Genomic DNA, 16,732 nt, shown 5'->3' with positions numbered 1-16,732 from the left:
GCAATAAATAATACCACACTAAGTTCAGCATTTTATTTGGTACTATTGCATTTCTCACAATATGAAAGGTGAAATTATCTTTAACAGTGATGCAATTACCAAATGGAAGAACCAGAGATTGAACAGAGCTGAAGTACATCTGTGCCTTCGAGTTTGTGAGCACATCTCACTCTTACAGAATTATTCCTCCTTGTCAATATACACACAAAAAAACATTTTTAAGTTATTAACCTTTAATATGTAGAACTTTACTCTAAATCTTCTACCATTACATTTTCTCTGGGACAGTAAGCTGTATTTCTTGGCAATTTGTACATATTGATGTCAATGTCAAAATATCATGCAAAGTCACCAATGTGCAAAGAACAGAAAATAAAGAATTAATCTGGAACATAAAAAATTAGCATGCAGATTAAAGCTGATTAAAACAATCTCTTTGAATCTTTGCACATCAATTAAAAAAAAAATGACTTCTGAGTATCTTAAGAGTAAGAGAAATTCAATTGTTCTAAATTTCTCTGGCAAAAATGTATACACAAATCAGTACTATATTACCTCAATGTCAAAAGCATTTATCGAGAAAAACAAACAGAAAATGCGTATCACCAATGACATTGAGAAATAGCATGCTTAAAAAATTGTAATCACTGAATATATGAATTCCTTTAAAATAAATAAATTATTTACAGGAAGACAGTGGCAGAGCACTATTCCTATGCATTCAAAGAACAATTTCCTTGATGCTAAAACCATACCTGACAAATTATTATTTGAGATAAGTCTGGATATATAACTGGCTACATTACAACCAAGTTGTAAAAAATACCTTGGCAATAAATTTTACTACTCGTAGGATTTCTGAACACTTAAAACATCAACATGGCTTAACATACAACACGAATGTTTAAATAAATGTATATATATATATATATATTTCTCTAATTTAACACCAGAAAGGTTTGTCCATTACCTAAAACACTGGTCATTATTAAAAATGCATACAGTAACTCTAAGAGTACAACTTTGTTAAATTATAAAAATTCTTATTTCACTATCATAAATAACTTTTTCCTTACTGAAAGCCAATATATAAATGCAAAAATTGAACGCAAGTTATTTACTGAGCTAAACATCATTACCTTTTAAGGGAGTAAACATGTCATGATACCGTATTATAGCTATTGTTTTTATTTATGAGAGCTATATCAGCTGTGCCTCAATCATGTTATTAATAAGGTTGGTCTTTTGACATACAATAGAGGCAAAAAAATATGAAGGGTTAAAAAATGGATGGACATGTGAATGTCAATGGGGATCCCTGGTCCCTAGTAAGGTTATAGTGCTGACTGGGTTACGGAAGGCACGGGATAAGGCTAAACAGTCCCCCAGCTAGGAGTATTTTTTTTTTTATAAGCAAACAACCTTTTAAAGCATGAACCTGTTAACTATCCTCTAGATAAGGTAAAAAGAAACAGTACTAAACAATGTTACATATATATTCTGCACCATTTTCTGTTGTCACTTGTTTTAAATGCAATGGCATTTTATACACTTATTTTTCCCTACCAGTTACCTCTAACCAGAAACACTAAAAACTTCTCTATTGAAGCCAGCAAAAATAGCACAAATTCTTACAAGTACATGAAGAGAAATATAACAACACTGCCATAACTTCTCACTAGCTGGGACACTGTATAAGGTCACAACATGACAAGAGTCTCGTCAAAGTCTCTCTCTCGGATAAGGTTTGCGTTGGCAAGACAAGGTATTGGATTCTTGTAAAATTAAAGGTGGCAACATGATTATCAAAATATATTTTTCATTAATGATGGCAGTCTGGAATGCTTGGCATGTATTTTTGTTCTGTACACATTTTCCCTCAAATATGAATAAGAGATTGTCTACACAAGTTAATAATGGCACCTCAATGATGAAACTATTTTCACTGTCTACCTGAGTGATTTGCACCTAGTACCTAGTTTGTGTATGTATCTAGTTTGTTTAAAGCTAACTTCATTTGTGTATCTAGTTCACAAGAATCTTGTTTTTGTATAATAATTCATATAAAATTCATAAAAATATAATTTGAAATGTGATTCTGGGATAATTAAATATTCATTCCATGCTTCCCAAATTATCAGATTCATTAATTTTAATATTATGACAAAAAGCAGCTGACTTAATTTCTTTCAACAATCGTGAATGAACTTTTGTATTATGGAAATATAGGAAGCAGATAACCGACGCCAATTAATCAACAGCTAATGAAGTACTACATGTTCACCTGTTTCCAGATACGTATTGTGAAATAACTATACAAGGCAAATTTGGATCACTTACAGGACAGACTTGTTACAGAGTAGGACCAACATAGGAAGCAAACACTGCAAAAATTTGAGAACATTAAATTAACAGATCAGTCTTCCACCTACAATTGGTAGCTTAACAGCTTCACTTACCTAATTAATACTAAGTCAAAATTAAATTACAAAAATCTCTTATTCCAACACAAACAGGATGATTACTGTGATTACTTACATTATTACATATATTCAATATTTGTACAAAATATGAGACATTAACCCAGCCTTAAAAACTAAAATGACACTAACTCCCAGCCAAAAAAAAAAACAAGCTCCCAAAGCATTACCAAACCCAAACTTATTTGCCCATGGAAGAATGTGGTTTACGGTAAGGTATGCCAAAACTTACACTTCAGTAAATATACCATACCCTCCAATGAAAAAAATGCGAGAGGGCTGCTGAGGTTACTGAAGAATGCAGTAATTTATTGACATTTACCATGGGAACTACAAACCATTTGCGAGATTTATGAGAATCAAACACTAAAATCTATTCTTCAGGAATATGCAGTTCACCTGAAGAAGTCACAGCGAAGTAAGATGCAAATTTTTTTTTTTTAATTATTTCATGTGCACACAACTCCTTTACAGGAGACTTCATATACAGGGTTTTTGTGCTTTAATTACTCCTTTAAGTATCGTTTAAAAATCTTTAGTATAAATTGGAGCACAATACTCGGAATATTTAAATCAATATTCGTAAATATGGACTAAAATCTGAACTTTCACACACGATTTACAGTAAATGCTGGTGGTAGTAGTAGTGGTAGCTAACAATAACTGGGTCCTAATAAACCTTAATGAAGTACAGTACACAAGTTACACGAGTCAAGACGAGCCAAAATGGGGCTGGCACCCAAGACATATAACCTGAATATCAGAAGCACCATGGACATTAGAGACAGCACAGGTTAAACACCTATATGGCAAGATCTAAATCTTCCAGTATTGTAAGATTTAATGTAGTTGACCCCGAGCCCTAGTTGAACCGAAGAACATTTTTTCAGCTTTCTGCTACATTATACATTCTCTGAAATGAAGAAAAATACAGCATATAATATTTTTTAAATTGTTAGGATATTATTATATCTTCTGCCCTGCATTTAATCTAGTAATAACATAGTTATGTTTTATGTTCAATACTACAAACACGACAAAATAACCTTCCAAAAAAAGTAAATATATTAAACATGACATAATATAATTAAAGAAAATTGACATACTGTTTTAAAAGAAATATCAAGAAATGTTTAATCTATTACTGCATTATTGTATTTTTAAAAATGCACCAAACTGATATGGATTACTGTATACAGAATGAAATAAATTAAAACAAATAGACATTATGACATATAGCAGAAATACACTACAAAAACTTCAGTTTCAGAGTAAAATTCTATGAATACCTATAGTGATTTGTCTCAAGATACATTCAAAAAACACAATATATGTTGTCATATATTTGTTAATCTTTGTTACTCTACCCCACTCACTATTTGAATGGGAACCCTTTACATGTAGTAACAGGTAGAAGACATTAAAATTAATCTGAAGAAATAAACCTTCGACTAGTTCTTGGACAACATGCATAGGTCTACAGTTTCACAAATTACTTAAAATTAATGCTCATCCAGAGAAAAATATGCATCATTTTATTATGATAAATATTTTTAATGACATATGATGCAAGAGATTTAGGGGCATACGTGGAGAACGCCAAATTTAGTGCACGATGTCTCTTCAAGAAATTGAACAAGATTTCAATCACCAAATTTATATAGGTATACGAGAAGTGTGTGCATTCAAGTAAAATATACTCTAATATGGAACATTTTTTAAGTGCCTGTACCAGAGATTTAACTTTACTTAATAAAGACAGTACATATTTAATCCTTACTGTATATACAGGTTCTACAAGTTAGGTAATTTCACAATGGTACAAAATTTAATTTGATAAAGTCAGTTATAAAAAAAAATGACCTGGGACATACTTATGTTCTTTTCACCGGTACAACTGTCATCATGTGATTGTGTGGTAGTGCCTCTTCATAACCTCCTTTACTTTTCATCTGGGACTGTAACTGGGCTAACTGGTTATTGCCCATCTGAACATCACTCGAGCCGATGTGTCCCGTATGAACAAAGTTGGTTGGTTCTCCAATCATGGAGCGGTCTATACGCCGACGCCGACGCTGTAAAAAGACAATAATTTAGGGTATATGATTTAGCTCTAAGAAAAAAGTAATGCAACTATAGGAAACGACTCGTTAACAAGAGCAAACATCACTCGTTCTATACATACTATCAAGGGGTTCAGTATTCTAGTGCCTGACAAACAAATTCAGTAACTCTTACATTTTAATTATATACCTGCTTATTTGTTATACTAGCTAGTTTATTATACAACATGTTTGCTAATATTTTATTCAATTTTATCACATACGTATTTCAAATGGTTCATAACTTCCGTTTGCTTTAATGGCATGAGGTACAAAAGAAATGAATGACTTAATAACCGAGAGGAATAAGTAATACGAGCATGGAACATTAGGATAACAGTGGTCATAGATGAGAGGTATGGACAAGTACAGTGAGTCAGAGAAGATCAGCAAGTACTCATTGGATATAGTCTACGTAGTCACTTGTATGGTGGATGCCAAGCTTACACGGACAAGAGTGAAATACAAGGCTAAGAGCAAGAGGTAGATAACACCATGGAAAAGGTAAAGCAAGACTTACACACAACTGATGCTGATAATAAAATGAAAATAAAAGAACCTTGGAAAACTGTTTATAGAGGATTACCTGGAAACTTCTCACCTGCCTACATTTGCCCACAGACACAGTAACCCTAATAAGGCTCAAGGCACTGGACACAGGAAAAAATCAACAGTAAAGTAACAGATTTTGCTCTACCCCCTCATAACAAGAAAAAAATGTAAAATAACAAATGGATGGTGGCTCTTCCTTGTTAAACTATTATTCCCTGCCCCAAACATTCTGCCCATTATAGACCAGGTTAAACTCATTAAGATACTCTCTCCAATAACTCAATCTCCCTATTTAATATCTTACCATTTTTGCTTAAGAAAACTTGATGAGCAAATGAACTTATCTACTTGTGTGGAAGTGGCCAAATTACCAATTTCTGATCACTTTATTGGGTAGTCAAAATAATTGATTGGGTGATTTCTTGTGCTCAAACAATAAAACGAAGATATACTAGCAAAAATATCTCAGAATTTGGTCAAATGGAACACTGTAATTGGCCTCAAACGGGACTCAAACTGGGAAAAATCACCAATGTGTAAATATCACCAACAGCAAAATTTGCAACAGCGTAATTTTGTCAATTTTCCATCAAATTTCGTACTTTTTGTTTTATTACCTTCAGAAAAAGATTCTCTAGCATTTCATAATTTTTTTTTTTTTTTTAAATTCTTGGACACTGTAGACAAGTTTCAGATTGAGCGTCTGGACAGTGAAAAGGTTAAACCCATAGGGGATCTTACAGCACCTGGGAAATGGGAGGTAATCATGTTTGATCTAAGGAAATTAATGGTAGCTTCAATTCCTTACACCAAGAACCCTCACCAACATAAAGACACCCCCCTTGAAGGGTGTTCTACAAGTGTCCTATGGAAAATATTGAGAGGTAAAGTAAGCTGTATACAAGTGGCCCGTGGCCTGGTGGTAAAAGCTCTCGCTTCACACAGTGAGGGTCCGGGTTCGATTTCCAGTGAGGGTTGAAACAATGGGTAAGTTTCTTTACACCAGTTGTCAATATTCACTCATCAGTATAAAATGGGTACCTGGGTGTTAGTCAAATGGTGTGGGTTGCATCCTGGGACAAAATTTACCTAATTTGCCCAAAATGCTCTGCATAACAAGCTGCTTTCTATATACATTAAGTAGCAAGTCATTGATGTCAGCTAGGCCTGTATACCTTATACATGTACATGTAGAAATAAAGATATGTATATTATAAGCAAGTTTGAGAGGTAGGAGGAAATAGAAGCTGAAGTAGCCATATATAATGCTGGAGAAAATGTGGTAATGAACAGTACATGATCTGAAAATGAACAGCACTTTAGCAGAAGCCATCTGTCTGGAGGGAATAAATTACTAAAACAATTTGCATGAACAAATTCATACTTTTATGAAATGGCAGAAATGTTTATTATTTTTCCTAGCAAAGGATGCTCTAGTTTTACAACTACTGGATTACTGGCATAACATTTAATGTAATAAGATTAGAAAAAATGTCATTTTACTATACATAGACCTATGAAAGCTTTTTATTAAAAAAATGACTAATGTATAATTGTACAAAATATGAGAGTAATTACTGAATTGAGAAAATGGATTTTTAACTTTCTAGCATACCAATTATAAAGAGTAATAGTCAATCATATGAAATCAGATTCCTCCACTGTGAAAGCTGTTCCTCAAGGAATAATACTCATCATGCCTCTATTTTCACTTCAGCATAAGAAAAATTGCAGCTCCCTATCATCCTCTGTGGCTCATACTAGGATCTGCAAGAATTGCACTGCTAAGAATGCAGTACACCTGAAAGGCAACATAAACCAAATCCAGTGAGCTACACAAAGGAAAATATCTTATTCTTTATTCAAGAAAATTTTCAAAAAAAAAAAAAAAAAAAAGTACAAAATTACAAATAAAATCACAAAGTGCAAGAAGCATTATGATGGAAGATCTTACTCTTAAATACAAAATGATAACCATCATGATTACCAGAAAAAAAAGAAGCTAATACAGGATCTTTTCAAACAAGATGCTAAGCCAATATTTTTAAAGTGTGCATAATTTTAGAATACTGCTGTACATTAACCCCACCTAAAGTTGGTGAAATTGCTGACCTATAAAACGTGCAATATATACTTCACTGCTAACATTCACCCAGCCAAACATCAGAACTGCAAGAAGTGCTTAAAAGCCACAAGATATGAAGTATATGCAGGCACAATATATATACACTGTATATACTGTATTATAATACATACCTGGAAAAAGCTGGTATGACTGGTTCCAACTCTGCATATTAGAAATACAGTACATTATGAAAGCAGATGACATGGCAGAATGTACAAACAGCCTGAATGAAATGCAGGAGTGTAATACTGAATCCCACGAACACCAAGGGGATCCCAACGTTTTATAATACATTTGACTATAATATGAAGAATTAGGAAACCCCATTTTCATGAGGAAACTTGAGAATCCACACAGGCAACAAACTGCTTATCATAGGCTTGCTTATGGAACTACTGAAGGAAAAGTAAATTATTACTGTATAAAGAAACTGAGCTAAATCATAAGGTTCATACAGCAATTAGGGACACCAAAATTAGAGGTACAGTATCCTTTTTCTTCATTGTTTCATTTACCGGAGGGACCCTCATATACAGCACCTATTTTAAGTGTTCCACATTTCCATTGGCTTTCAACTGAGCCATTGTTCCATGGGCTGATGACCATCACCAGTGGGTGGAACATAATGAACATTGGATCAATTTGAAGCCAATAAAAACATGAAACACTAAAAAGATGATATGCATAGCCCTCCCATATTTGGAAATTCAGCACTGAAATACCACTTTCAAACCTGCTGCATTTTATATAGCTCTGAATTACCCATTCAAAATGTAATTAATTTTCCTTTTCATCCCTGTAAATGTGCCTTTCTACTTTTTTCATGCTCAGTATTATCTGCTTTCTCACCTGTGTGTTGAGTGAAAGCAGCCATCTTTTTTCCAGTTTCCTCTGCAAGCATAAAAGGATAACTTTCCCTTGACAATAACCAAACCAACAAGAATTGTCTCTTAGCTAAGTGGTTTATTGTTCAGTTCACAACTGTAAAGATCCTGTGTGGCTGGGCTGAATCTGGGACAAAGCAAGATGCAGAAGCAAGTTCCTTACACTTTATATCATTGTCCAGCAATATATAGATACAGTACTACTGAGTTGGCAAATTATTTTGGGTCACATTCTAGAGAAGGGGAAAACAGAACCATTTAAGGAAGCCACATTGCTTGGCTTTCTTTTATCATCCTGCAGTAATAACCCTCCAGGGCTTATAATTAAAAAACTGCACCTATGAAAGTTTCAGGTGCTCATTCAAGAGTAACACTGAAGTATCCAAAATTAGTTGATATTCAGGGTGATCTTGCCAAAATTGTAATTACCAGAGGAAACAAGGTGTCAAAAAATAAAAAAAAAAAAAAACAGCATCTTCGTAAAGTCCTAAAAAATCACTTACTAGCTGGGTTAACAGGGCTATCAATAAAGAAACCCAGTCAGAAACAGGATTTTAGGAATGCTAAATTACAGAACCAAAAGTGGACGATATAAAAGGCAAGTTGCATTAGATTCCAATGATGCTTCCAAGTGTGGAAAGTAATACAAACTCAGTTGTTAGGTAATATACCATCTTCAGCTATAGATTACTATAATAAACTTTCATCCTCTCCTAGAAAACCCTTCCTCAAATATAATACAAGATTTATTTTAGATATTTGTAGCAAATTACAGATGAAAGATTTAATACCTTAAACTTAAATGCTATAGTAAAAGAAAAAAAAAAAAAAGTTAGCAGGAATGCAAAGGCTCACCTGTGGTGGCTGTTGAGTGATGCAGCAAGCAAACCATTGGCCCCACACATCACCAGCCATGGTTGAAGAATAGATGGGCATTGGGTCTATGATGATGCACACAACCACACAATGTACAGGTATGGAGATTAGCCAAGGAGGATAGGCGAACCTCCGAATACCTTACCCAAGGTCTAATCTTTCATAATCTAGGGGAAATCATAAAAAATATATATAAATTCCTGAAATCCAAAGAAATTCAAAGAAATCCAAAGAAATTAAGAAACTTCATACTTCCTTCACAGAGCCCTTTATCTCTACATACTTAGGAAAGAAGTCAAGACAATATACATTATAAAATACATTATTTTTTATATTATTTTTTTATTATCACACTGGCCGATTCCCACCAAGGCAGGGTGGCCCGAAAAAGAAAAACTTTCACCATCATTCACTCCATCACTGTCTTGCCAGAAGGGTGCTTTACACTACAGTTTTTAAACTGCAACATAAACACCCCTCCTTCAGAGTGCAGGCACTGTACTTCTCATCTCCAGGACTCAAGTCCGGCCTGCCGGTTTCCCTGAACCCCTTCATAAATGTTACTTTGCTCACACTCCAACAGCACGTCAAGTATTAAAAACCATTTGTCTCCATTCACTCCTATCAAACACGCTCACGCATGCCTGCTGGAAGTCCAAGCCCCTTGCACACAAAACCTCCTGTACCCCCTCTCTCCAACTTTTCCTAGGCCGACCCCTACCCCGCCTTCCTTCCACTACAGACTGATACACTTTTGAAGTCATTCTGTTTCGCTCCATTCTCTACATGTCCGAACCACCTCATCAACCCTTCCTCAGCCCTCTGGACAACAGTTTTGGTAATCCCGCACCTCCTCCTAACTTCCAAACTACGAATTCTCTGCATTATATTCACACCACACATTGCTCTCAGACATGACATCACTGCCTCCAGCCTTCTCCTCGCTGCAACATTCATCACCCATGCTTCACACCCATATAAGAGCGTTGGTAAAACTATACTCTCATACATTCCCCTCTTTGCCTCCAAGGACAAAGTTCTTTGTCTCCACAGACTCCTAAGTGCACCACTCACTCTTTTCCCCTCATCAACTCTATGATTCACCTCATCTTTCATAGACCCATCCGCTGACACGTCCACTCCCAAATATCTGAATACATTCACCTCCTCCATACTCTCTCCCTCCAATCTGATATTCAATCTTTCATCACCTAATCTTTTTGTTATCCTCATAACCTTACTCTTTCCTGTATTCACCTTTAATTTTCTTCTTTTGCACACCCTACCAAATTCATCCACCAATCTCTGCAACTTCTCTTCAGAATCTCCCAAGAGCACAGTGTCATCAGCAAAGAGCAGCTGTGACAACTCCCACTTTGTGTGTGATTCTTTATCTTTTAACTCCATGCCTCTTGCCAAGACCCTCGCATTTACTTCTCTTACAACCCCATCTATAAATATATTAAACAACCACGGTGACATCACACATCCTTGTCTAAGGCCTACTTTTACTGGGAAAAAATTTCCCTCTTTCCTACATACTCTAACTTGAGCCTCACTATCCTCGTAAAAACTCTTCACTGCTTTCAGTAACCTACCTCCTACACCATACACTTGCAACATCTGCCACATTGCCCCCCTATCCACCCTGTCATACGCCTTTTCCAAATCCATAAATGCCACAAAGACCTCTTTAGCCTTATCTAAATACTGTTCACTTATATGTTTCACTGTAAACACCTGGTCCACACACCCCCTACCTTTCCTAAAGCCTCCTTGTTCATCTGCTATCCTATTCTCCGTCTTACTCTTAATTCTTTCAATAATAACTCTACCATACACTTTACCAGGTATACTCAGCAGACTTATCCCCCTATAATTTTTGCACTCTCTTTTATCCCCTTTGCCTTTATACAAAGGAACTATGCATGCTCTCTGCCAATCCCTAGGTACCTTACCCTCTTCCATACATTTATTAAATAATTGCACCAACCACTCCAAAACTATATCCCCACCTGCTTTTAACATTTCTATCTTTATCCCATGAATCCCGGCTGCCTTACCCCCTTTCATTTTACCTACTGCCTCACGAACTTCCCCCACACTCACAACTGGCTCTTCCTCACTCCTACAAGATGTTATTCCTCCTTGTCCTATATGTACACGAAATCACAGCTTCCCTATCTTCATCAACATTTAACAATTCCTCAAAATATTCCCTCCATCTTCCCAATACCTCTAACTCTCCATTTAATAACTCTCCTCTCCTATTTTTAACTGACAAATCCATTTGTTCTCTAGGCTTTCTTAACTTGTTAATCTCACTCCAAAACTTTTTCTTATTTTCAACAAAATTTGTTGATAACATCTCACCCAGTCTCTCATTTGCTCTCTTTTTACATTGCTTCACCACTCTCTTAACCTCTCTCTTTTTCTCCATATACTCTTCCCTCCTTGCATCACTTCTACTTCTACAATTGTTTGAACACAAAGTTCATCAAGAAAGAGAGAAAGAGAAACCTTGTTTTATTTATTAACAGTTATCTCTATTCCTTCCCCCCTATTTATCACGAAAGAATTTATTACATATCTAGCAAACTAACCTAATTGCATTGAAATGCCCAACCAGTAGTATACCCTCCCTCACTTTGAATCTAGAAACAAGCTAGATTATACATTATTCTTTGGTAAACTATTTTTTTTTTCAATATTTGGCAAGTAGGAGACTATTTATACTGATACAGCAATCTTAATTTACCTTTCATTACTGATGTTAAAGATACATTTTAATTTTTTTTTTTCAACAAGTCGGCCGTCTTCCACTGAGGCAGGGCGACCCACAAAGAAAGAAAATCTCAAAAAAAGAAAATACTTTCATCATCATTCAACATTTTCACCTCACTCACACATAATCACTTTTTGCAGAGGTGCCCAGATACAACAGTTTAGAAGCATATACAAAGACAAAAATCTCTTAAACATATCTCTCCAAACTGCCAATATCCCAAACCCCTCCTTTAACCCTTTGAGGGTTTTCGTCGTACTAGTATGTTTTACGCGTAGGCGTTTTTGACGTACTAGTACTCATAAATTCTAGCGGCCTCAAATCTAGTGGGAGAAAGCTGGTAGGCCTTCATATGAAAGAATGGGTCTATGTGGTCAGTGTGCACAGTCTAAAAAAAATCCTGCAGCACACAGTGCATAATGAGAAAAAAAAAACTTTGACCATTTTTTTTTAATAAATCAGCGACTTTGCAGTGTATTTTTGTATGGTATTTATTGTTGTATTCTAATTTTCTTGGTCTCATTTTATAGAATGGAAGACATATTACAGAAATTGAGATGATTTTGACTGGTTTTACAAAGAAAGGTGCCTTGAAATTGAGCTCAAAGTAGCAGAAATGTTCGATTTTTACCAAACTTCAAAAGTAAACAAATCGTGCCAAGCGTGCAATACACGTCAACTGGCGAGTCTAATATTCTTTCACAAGTGCACCAATAATATTTATACCATTTTTTACACTAATGCAGTAGTCTGCATAACAGTAAATCTTATATTTTTTGTGAAAATAAAAATTCAAAGTGGAAAGCAAAAGAATATAAGAGGGGACTTGAGACATGACTAATGACTAGAGGAAATGTCATTTTAGTGCCAGGAATGTCTTTCTTGTTTATTCTGGACCCTATTCCGAAATTGGCATCTTTTGAAATTTGTGTGAAATTGGCAAAATTGCTAAATTCTGACCACTGTACTGGATAGTTGAATTTCATAAATGAGTGGTTTCTTGCATCCATTCGATAGAAAAAATGGAGTTCTAGCGAAATATTCATGTTTTTTGTCGACTAGTACAGTGAAATTGGCCGAAAATGGGGCTCAAAGTGGGCAAAATCGCCGATGCGTAAACATCGCTGAGACCGCTAACTTTGCGAGAGCATAATTCCGTAAGTTTTCTATCAAATTTCAAACTTTTGGTGTCTTTATGATCGGGAAAAAATTCTCTATCTTTTCATAAGATAAAATAATTTTTTTTTTTTTTAAATTTGGCCGACCCTGAGAACGAGTTTTGGAGAGGGCCTGTCGACCCTCAAAGGGTTAAAGTGCAGGCATTGTACTTCCCATTTCCAGTACTCAAGTTCGGCTATATAAAAATAACTGGTTTTCCTGAATCCCTTCACTAAATATTACCCTGCTCACACTCCAACAGCTTGTCAGGTCCCAAAAGCATTCGTCTCCATTCACTCCTATCTAACATGCTCAAGCACACTTGCTGGAAGTCCAAGCCCCTCACCCACAAAGCCTCCTTTACCCCCTCCCTCCAACCTTTCTGAGGATGACTCCTACCTCACCTTCCTTCCCCTACAGATTTATATGCTCTCCATGTCATTCTACTTCAATCCATTCTCTCTAAATGACCAAACCACCTCAACAACCCCTCTTCAGCCCTCTGACTAATACAGTGGACCCCCGCTTAACGATCACCTCCCAATGCGACCAGTTATTTAAGTGTATTTATGCAAGTGCATTTGTACGTGTATGTTTGGGGGTTTGAAATGGACTAATCTACTTCACAATATTCCTTATGGGAACAAATTCGGTCAGTACTGGCACCTGAACATACTTCTGGAATGTAAAAATATCGTAAACCGGGGGTCCACTGTACTTTTATTAACTCCACACCTTTTCCACACTCCGAATTCTCTGCATAATATATACACAACACATTGACCTTAGACAGGACATCTCCACTGCTTCCAACGGCTTCCTCGCTGCAACATTTACAACCTATGCTTCACACCCATATAAGTGTTGGTACCACTATACTTTCGTACGTTCCCTTCTTTGCCTCTATAGATAACGTTTTTTGTCTCCACAGATACCTCAACGCACCACTCGCCTTTTTTCCTTCATCAATTTTGTGGTCAACATCCTTCATAAACCCATCCGCTGACACGGATTTTAAATGCACATTAATGTTTAAATTATTTTCCATGAGGAAGCGGAACAGAATTCTTCCTCTGTACACCATGCATGTCGTAAAAGGTGACTAAAATGCTGGGAGCAAGGGGATAGTAATCCCTCTTCCTGTATATATTACTAAATTTAAAAAGAGAAACTTCTGTTTTTCATTTTGAGCCATCCTGCCTCGGTGGGATACAGCCGGTTTGTTGAAAAAAGAATTTAAATTTTGTATATAGACTTTTCACATTATGTACACTATCTGTTGTTGGGTCACTTTAATGCCAACATTACACCTCTAATGTTGTGTCATTAGAAATTGTTTCAGAAAAATACATTAAGCCTACACACACTCAAGATCTTGCTCAAAATCATTAAGTAACAATTTTTTAATTTATCTCTCAAATTATTCCACATATTTGGCCTTTTCTATGTGCAACAAGTTTATTTAGATTCAAGCAAACAAGAGGCATATCAAAGAAGAATTTGTTTCAAGGGTGAAACCTGTGTAAGCAAGTTTACTTAGGTATTGGTACACAAAAGTACATTTATCATACATAGTGTAAATTACCTAGGATAACCCTGTAATTTGCATTCTAAAATTAATTACTGTATATACAAACTCATCATAGATATCTAAAATGAGATTTTATGATGACTTAACTTAGAATATCTCTATAATTCCTTAAAAGGGCTTAAAGTCTTAAATTTATATTTAAACTTTGCATACATAGCATAAAAAATGATTACAATGTTCCTGAGGGCACACACAGGTTATAAAGATATAAATAGCAAGTTATGCAAATTTAATCTAGAATAAGATAATCTGTAGTTTAATCCATGTTAAGCACTAAACCCTTGTGGGTCATTCAGTGCAAGACCTGGTGGTGGTGGAGGCTCGATCCTCTGTCTGCTGAGCATGTGACAGATGCATCTATCTGTACTGACCTAGAACTGGGTTAAGACATTTTCATTGGGGTACAATTACCTAACATCAGCTAACCCATTGCAGGAATGTGCCTTCACCTTAAAAGACTACCCAATATACCAACAGAATCCCTAAAAACATAAATGGTTACCTTTTAAATCAATGCACAGTCCTTAAAGCACAAACAATATGCAACATGAATGATCTGAGGAATTAAGTTTATTTAGGTACAGGTACACATAAATACAGTTACACAAATTATGATACATAGTAACATGTGTAAATTACTTAGGATAACCAAAAAAAAAGGTCAAGACAAAAGGACTTATTTTCATTAGGGTTCTTGTCAAGTCACCCACATAGTATCGGTAAACAGACTCACAAGTTTTAATTTAATGTTAATGGAGGTTGTATGCACCATGTACAAATTCATCTCCATGGAATATCAGATAATAATCAAGGTTCCCAGTGGAAATAAGTCACTTCGAATTTTTTGGGTTATCCTGGGTAATCTACACATATGCTGTTATGTATGATAATTTATGTAACTGTATTTATGTGTACCTGTACCTGAATAAACTTACTTACTAAAGACTTACGGTGATTTTTGAGAAATTTGGCAGCCCGACCCAGTGTCAAGACAGATGGGCAGATCTCTCTTTCCTCAATACACCGCTTTCAGGCACCTTTTTTCGTTAATCTAATCGTTGTAAATTAAGCCACTTGTTCCCCGCTGACTCTGCAGAACTTTTAAGTGAGTGTAGTCAGCGCCCGGCGACACTACTGTTATGATAAACAAGAAAATCTATGAAAATAACCAACACCTCACTGCCTGCAATTACTCATGAATGTGTCCGAACTAAAAGCAAAGTTAAAAATATATACATTATCAAACTAAAGTAATCTGTGAGTATTGTCCGTGATACTTACAATAATTCTATATATATCGAAAAACTCTTGATACAAGTTAAGCTATTTATTTTCTCTAAAACTCCCAAAGTGATATCACTTCCAGTAACAGAAGTCGAATGAATATATTCGAACATAGCACAAATTTCCCCCACATAAACATTCACGAGAAAAAGATGTTTCTATTCTTGTTTTTTTTGAGCCAAAATATCACAATTATACATCCATTACACATCATTAAATATACCTGAGACGAGAAAAATATAATAGTCAAAGTATGTTTAATGAATTAGACTGATTCAAGCGTCGCGAATTTATATTCGAACGCATTACTTTAAGAGGTATCCGTCTCATTTAATAATCAATAATGACCCTTGTGTCGTTACACTCAAAGGGCGTTATTATAAACATGTTTTATTATAAACTCAATTGTTCAATGAGTTAATTCACGTGTTGAAAAAAAAGCTGAAAAAGTCATCTTATAAAGTCTAGGAAGAAATTTAAACTTGTAATAAACTTTCAAGAAGAAAAAGGAGAGTTAAGCACTATTCACTATATGAAGAAGTGAGTACTGTAATAGATGCAGTGAACTTCATTCTAATTACCTAGTTGTATTGAAAGAGTTGACTCCAATGCAACAAAAGTTGGACTCCAACTCTTGGCCTCTCATTTTCTCAGCTGTTAGAAGTGATTTATTTCATGTTTACTTAGTAAGAATGTATAATAGGTTATGCAGTAATCGCGAACACGCGATACAAGATGCCAAACAACCACGGGGGAGTTGAATGATAGTTCTAGGCCTTTCGTGTTGCAATTAACACATCATCAGGAGCTTGCAAATGTTGTAGAAATGAGTAGGAAGTCCAGGTAGATTCGTTTAAGGGAACGACTGGCCAGTCATACTATATATGTATATCAG

At 35.4% G+C, this 16,732-nt stretch overlaps 1 protein-coding gene across 3 annotated transcripts; it reads right to left on the bottom strand.

The window, feature by feature from the left end:
* Positions 1 to 18: 18 nt before the first annotated feature.
* Positions 19 to 15,963, bottom strand: Spec2 (CDC42 small effector protein Spec2). 3 transcript variants are annotated; one of them, XM_070101976.1, is made up of 5 exons: positions 15,835 to 15,963; positions 15,504 to 15,687; positions 8,999 to 9,186; positions 4,355 to 4,555; positions 19 to 3,393 (listed from the first exon to the last, which is right to left on the bottom strand). In XM_070101976.1, exons 3-4 carry the CDS (start codon positions 9,077 to 9,079, stop codon positions 4,355 to 4,357), a joined length of 282 nt encoding a protein of 93 aa, XP_069958077.1. In that variant the 5' UTR covers positions 9,080 to 9,186; positions 15,504 to 15,687; positions 15,835 to 15,963; the 3' UTR covers positions 19 to 3,393. The 3 variants fall into 3 exon arrangements, with proteins under 3 accessions (XP_069958077.1, XP_069958080.1, XP_069958078.1); XM_070101979.1 differs by lacking the exon at positions 15,835 to 15,963 and having other exon boundaries at positions 15,504 to 15,774; XM_070101977.1 differs by lacking the exon at positions 15,835 to 15,963 and having other exon boundaries at positions 15,493 to 15,769.
* Between the last annotated feature and the right edge of the window lie 769 nt (positions 15,964 to 16,732).

The sequence above is a fragment of the Cherax quadricarinatus genome, chromosome 79, assembly GCF_038502225.1.
Source record: "Cherax quadricarinatus isolate ZL_2023a chromosome 79, ASM3850222v1, whole genome shotgun sequence".
Classification (NCBI taxonomy): domain Eukaryota; kingdom Metazoa; phylum Arthropoda; class Malacostraca; order Decapoda; family Parastacidae; genus Cherax; species Cherax quadricarinatus.
This window is presented reverse-complemented; position numbering and strand designations above follow the sequence as displayed.

Excerpts from the sequence above, each read along its gene's own strand:
- Spec2 (XM_070101976.1), bottom strand. The coding sequence starts at position 9,079 with ATGCCCATCTATTCTTCAACCATGGCTGGTGATGTGTGGGGCCAATGG. Across the intron at positions 4,556-8,998 it reads TCACTCAACAGCCACCACAG|CGTCGGCGTCGGCGTATAGA; the intron begins GTGAGCCTTTGC and ends GTCTTTTTACAG.